This window comes from Ixodes scapularis, unplaced genomic scaffold (genome assembly GCF_016920785.2).
Source record: "Ixodes scapularis isolate PalLabHiFi unplaced genomic scaffold, ASM1692078v2 ptg001584l_1__unscaffolded, whole genome shotgun sequence".
Taxonomy (NCBI): domain Eukaryota; kingdom Metazoa; phylum Arthropoda; class Arachnida; order Ixodida; family Ixodidae; genus Ixodes; species Ixodes scapularis.
In genome coordinates this window covers 151,298-157,297 of record NW_024610170.1, presented here as the reverse complement: position 1 = coordinate 157,297, position 6,000 = coordinate 151,298, and the positions used below count along the sequence as shown (strand labels likewise).

General features: G+C 49.3%; 1 protein-coding gene and 1 pseudogene across 1 annotated transcript in view; both read right to left on the bottom strand.

The window, feature by feature from the left end:
- Positions 1-475: 475 nt before the first annotated feature.
- On the bottom strand, positions 476-2,067 carry LOC121834574 (annotated as a pseudogene).
- A 2,082-nt stretch (positions 2,068-4,149) lies between these two features.
- Positions 4,150-6,000, bottom strand: part of LOC120841158 — a 62,630-nt gene continuing 60,779 nt past the window's right edge. The window contains exon 4 of the mRNA XM_042288294.1: positions 4,150-4,293. Within this exon, the coding sequence (XP_042144228.1) occupies positions 4,150-4,293 (144 nt within the window). The remainder of the gene's footprint in view (positions 4,294-6,000) is intronic.

Below are 6,000 nucleotides of genomic sequence, written 5' to 3'. Positions count from 1 at the left end.
CGGACATGTGCGGGATGAACTTGCCAGGGTAGTTCACGACTCCTAGGAAGCTCTTCAGTTCCCCCACATTTGATGGTCTTGGGAGCGCAAGGATGTCTTGTACCCTCGTCGGGTCAATCGAGAGTCCCTCAGGTGACAAGATATGTCCCAAGTACTTGACCTGGCTTTGAGAGAACTTGCATTTCTCTTTGTTCAGTCTAAGGTTGACCTCACAACACCTCTGCAGCACGGCTTGCAGTCGACGGTCATGCTCCTCTTCCGTCCTTCCCCAGATAAGAATGTCATCGACCATGATTTCAACTCCGTCGAGGCCTTCAAACACCACGTGCATAGTCTTCTGGAACACCTCGGGAGCTGACGATATGCCAAAAGGCATTCGGAGAAATCTGTATCTCCCGAACGGTGTTGCAAATGTGCAGAGGTACAAACTCGGTGTGTCTAGTTTGATCTGCCAAAGCCCCGTGGCTGCGTCGAGCGTCGAGAAGAACTTGGCTTCCTCCAGTCGTGCTGCTATGTCCTCCAGTGTAGGCATGCAGTAGTTCTCTCGCATGAGAACCTTGTTGAGCTCTTGTGGATCTATGCACAGTCGGAGTTTGTCCTTCTTTTTCACAACCACGATTGGGTGGACCCACTCTGTTGGTTCTGTCACTTGTGCAATCACCTTCTGTAGCACGAGGTCATCCAGGTGGCTTTTCAGCTGGTCTCGGATGGCTACTGGGACTGTACGTGGCTGTTGCGTAACACCCTGAGCATCTGGCTTGAGCTTCATGTGATACTTGACACCCTTGATTTCACCAAGTCCATGGAAGACGTCCTCATGTTCTTTTACTGTCTGGTTGCAGTGCTTTTCCGCTGACGCCACTCGCTTGATCAGGTTCAGTCGTTCCGCAACGGGGTAGCGCTTATCGTTGTGGGTACTTCCCGTTTCACGATGTAGAACTGTACGTCGGTACTCTGGTTGCCATGGGCGACTGGCAGCATAATGCGGCCTTCCGCTTTGCTGACATGGCCAAAGAACGAACCTATTTTCGTAGTGACTGCTTGCGGTTTCTGGTTCGTGACTCGTCGCAGTTGCGTTGCAGACATAACAGAACAGTTTGCTCCTGTGTCCACCCTGCTGTCAACTGCCTTTCCTGCAACTCTGACTTCAGCTCTCCAGAACTGTTCATCACCAACACTGTTGGATAGACCACAAACCAACTTTTCTTCTTCGGAGCTGGAACTTGGAGATTTGCATCGTTCAACATTGCGAACATTCTTCCGTGGTGATGCTCTATTTTTCGGTAAGTTGTTCTTCGCGCGACACACTCGAGCGAAATGTCCCCTCCGACCACAGTTTTTACACTTCGTACCTTTGGCAGGACATGTTCCGCTTGTGTGCGTAGAGTATCCCCATTGAGGGCATGTCTCGGACTTGAGTCCATGTACAACGGCAGGCGATGCTCCAGCTTGGATATCTTTGAACTGTAGGGCTCCACGTTCCTCCATGCGGCACTTTTGAATCACTTGTTCCAAAGTTGGATCGTTGTTGATGAGGCGTTGTTGCAGTCGCTTGTTGGTCATTCCAAGAATCATTCGACTTCGCAACATGCGGTCGTGTAGCTCGCCAAAATCGCACTGCTTCGCCAGCGTGCGCAGCTCAGTAAGCCAGTCATCGAATCGTTCGCCGTCATGCTGGTTCCGTGTGCCGAATACAAAGTCCCTATAGCTCACGTTGATAGCTGGCTTGCAATGCTTTTCAAAAAGCTCCGCTATCTTCTCAACGCGCAGTTCGTCACCTGGGTTTTCGAACGTGAACGTTTTGTAGACTCGCCTGGCGTCTTCCCCTATGACGACTAGGAACGTCGCGGCCTGTACTTCGGCGTCTTGCGACTTCAGAGCAGTGGCGGTTGAGAACAACTTAAATTCGTCCCACCATGTTCTCCAGGATGTCTCCAGGCCTCCGGACATGTCGAGTGGCTTCGGAGGAGGCAGCAAACTTGCGAAGTCCCCTCCCGGCATGGGAAGTTGGACGTTCGAACTCCTGCCCGACTGCTGCGTAGTAGCGGTGCCGCTGTCTTCCGCCATTTTCTGCGCTGCTGGTCTTCGCTTGCCTTAACTCTTGCGCCGTGCGACTCACATCGGTCTTGACTTCACGTGCGAGCGTTTTCGTGTTCCGTTTCTGACACCATGTTATGAAAGCGTTTATTAACGATTAGTTAATACAACTGAGAAGACCGAGAACTGAGTTCGAGTTCGACGAGCTTGCCTAGACATGGCAGGTAACAGTGCTTGCCGTGTGTGTGTCTCTCATTGGTCAACGGTCCCAAGCCGCTTGCGCGATACTCGTGCTCTCTCTCGGTGAGGTGGCTCCCTCCCGTGTAGAAGAGAAGAACTTGTCTACAAATACTACTATGGCTAACCTAGAATGCACTAAATGTTTTTGCATCTTTATGTGCTTGATGAAATAATGATGAGACTTTGATGTACAGGAAAACTCAAAAACGACTTTTCTATCAGGATAGGCTTTTTTATGTTAGTGCGTGTTAAAACTTGGTCAGTGGAGGTGTCAAGCGACAGCAATTCAACAATGACGTGACAATTCACATGACAACGCAATAGGTCGCTAGTTAATAATGAAGTAGAAAGTTGGGCTAGTTGGTTAGTAATAAAGTAGTTTTTTTTATTATGTAGGGGTTGCTTTTAGGCATAAATGTCTTATATGTATGCTACAAGGCCTGTGGTATGGATGAATTGAAGCAATGTCTTGTGATAGTGGTTGTTATGCAGCCACTTATGGTAGCTGGTGGGTGCACTGTGTTGGAGACCTGCAGCTATAAGTAGGCGAGTGCGCTCAGTCTGTAGACCAGGACAAGTCCATATAAGGTGATGCACATCCGGTTCCGTCGCGTCTAGGGGACACTTGGGGCATGTCGCCTGTCGTGTGACGGGTGGAGAGCTCCATGTGCAGGTTACAGCCGGTGTAATGGCCACCCAAGCCCGCAGTCTCCGAAGCACAGCTTCCTCCACCCTGGTGAGATGACGGGGGAGGGAGCAGACACAGGGAGGGATAAGAGCGCTTTGAATTGAAACACATGTCCAGGTGTTATTGCGCTAATGCGCTGTTTTCACGCGTTTAAGAAACGGTGCACACAAACTAGCTTGTTGATCTCTGGTCACCTATTCACAGTCAAAATCTGAACTACGCTCGCGCGGCGATCCAGCTGACGTACTCACAATATGTACCTCACTCAAACAAAAGTTAAGAAATGAATACGTAAGAGGTTGCCGATGGTAATCCAGGAGTTGTCCTGCTTTATTCTATCGCGATAGTCGTGTCTTGATGTGTCCCAAATCCAGAGAAGCTATTCAAATTTTTCGATTAGTTCCCCCTCAAAACAGAAACTAGACTTAATGGCCATCTTCGAAGAAAATATTTCATGAATGAGTCAGATTGGTGGCAATAATAAGTCCAAATGTGTCTCAATTGTTGACATAGCTCACTGTTCACTGTTTATTACGTTCACGTAGCCCCTTATCATCTCGCGGGCGTTTAAAATAAAATTTACGGAAAAGGACTTACTGTAATATCCCGGGAGATAGCCCACCTAAAATCAAGAGCAAAGTGGGTGAAAATATGGAGTGGGCTTCCTTTCGGTGTGCAATCAAGAAAAGTAAAAAAATCCTATTTTTAGGTCGTGTGTCCCTTCCAAGCTTCTTATCCGGGCGAGGGGCAACGAAGCAAAGATGACTACTTTGCAGTCAGCAATGTTCGCTTATATCCTGCCATAGCTAACTAGCTGCATTTGCGTCGAGGCTATATCATTGATCCTACACTCTACTATTACTACATGTGGGCTATCTTTTGGTGTTTAAAAAAAATATAGGTAATCAAGCAAAAATTGGGGTGGGCTGTCTTTCGGGGGTGGGGCATCTCGGCGTTTTACGGTTGTGCGAGTGCCAGATCGGCTCGCAGTGCCATATGCCACTTGACGTGTGCTGGTTTGCCAACTCATGAAGGGCTATGGCCGGTCTAGAGCAGAGAGGCGCGCTCTTATGGCCTTCGCATGGGGGGTCGTCAAGATATGCTGTGAAGCAATGTCACGTCATGTGGCCTCGTAATGTCATGTGACGTAGTCGCGTGACACACTGCGTCAAATGGTTTTCAATTTAGAACGTCTCTAGATTTATTAGCGTTGTTGACACCGTGACGTCACATGATATCAGGACTTCGCACCGCAGGTCGCGTTGCACCCTAACGTGCTCGATTGTCATGAGCCGGAGTCGAGTGCTCGGGTTGATGACAATCAGCCTCTGGAAGCATTTGGGTAATGGGTCGTGTTTAGTTAAAGATGAGAATAGCCGAACTCTAACATCCGACGCTCAGCCCATGCTCTATGCTTTGCCACCCCCGGCGCATAACTATCCTGAACACTGACGTATGTATCTAATTAGCGTCAGTTCACGGGGCGTCTTATTCTAATTGCGAGTTGAGGGGGGGGGGGGGGGGTAGCTGTTTCTTTCCTTTTATTTTTTCCGTGTCTGCCATTGCGCGGAGAAGAAAACTAATGGGTATTAGTGTTTTTGCAAGTTATCAACGTCAGGGATTAGTTTTTAGCGGAATTTACTGAAAGTAGAAAAATATTTGCACGACCTATTTTACACGTAAGCATCCTTGAGGTACCTAAACATGTTTTCGTTCTTGTTGAAATGCCTCAGATAGTTGTCCCCGTGAAGAATTGAAAGTACTAAATGTGACTTATTAATTCGTCGTTGCACAGAACTGGAACTATGTATGGGAGGGATACCTGAGAAGAAAGATCAGCGTCATTTTCAAATATTTCCCCAAGCTTCGACCACCTCCATATTTTGTTTATATTTTGGGTGCAAAGTAAAATCAACGGAGAATTACTGCGAACGAGTGACACAAACATAATCGTCGAATTATCACCCCTTTCCCAAACGGAGGAGGGAGTCCCTCAGGACTAAAGCGTATTCTGTGAAGAAGCAATAAAATAAGAAGAAAAAAAAGAGGGGGGGGGGGTTAAAAACGTATTTCGTTGTAAAGCTTCCTGTGGTCTGCATTTTCGCCACGGGATCCGGGCATTTCGGTGTAGGGCGTTTCGATGTAAGGCGTTTTCATGCGGCCTTTTCGGTGCAGGGACTTTTCGGTGCACGGACATTTTGATGTGGGACTTTTTGGTGCGCGGACATTTTGGTACACGGACATTTCGATGCACGGTCAATCAAAATCACGAGTTTTTTTGTTTTTTTTTTTGTCTAAAAATATAATTACTCTCTTAGCCATTTTTTTTTTCTCATTTTATATTTTGTAGATTGTGGAGGTCTCAAAGGGGTGAGGGCGTCCGGCAAGGAGGCCGACCGCTCAACCTACCACTCCACAGCGTAACATGCTGAGCCCTGCGGCGGGTTCGACTGTCGGCTGCAACCGTTAGCCGGGACTCCCAAAAGGGAGCACACGGACACGCCGAAGGCAAGGGATAATCGGATGTTTATTTTACGTGTTAATCATATACAGATAAGAAACACGCTAAGGGCGACCAGGAAAGAACAGACCTTACCTTGTCGTGCCTCCCCGAGAGCGGCTCGGAGGTGGGCCGTCAGGGAGGGCCGGGCCACACGTCCGAACAGTTGGATGTCCCCGCGAGCAGTCCCCTCGAGCGGGGCGCAAGGCCCCCCTCTCTCTTCCTCTCTGCTGGCGGCCTCAGCCTCGGACCCAAGAAGGTCCAACCGCCAGGGGGACGTTTCACGTGTCGCCGCAAGGGGGGGAGGGGGGCACGGGGGGGGGGGGGGGAGGTATGCGACGCGAGGGTAAGCAGGCAAGATGGCTGCTCCTCCGAGGGACGAAACGGGGCGCTCCGGCTGACAGGTGGACAGCTCGGAGTGCTTTTCCCGCGGCCATAGGGCCTAATCAGGGAAGTGGAGCGGGCGGCTCCCACAATGATTTGGACATCCATTTACGGTCACTTACTGATATACGACCTAAGTGACTTTGTTAGG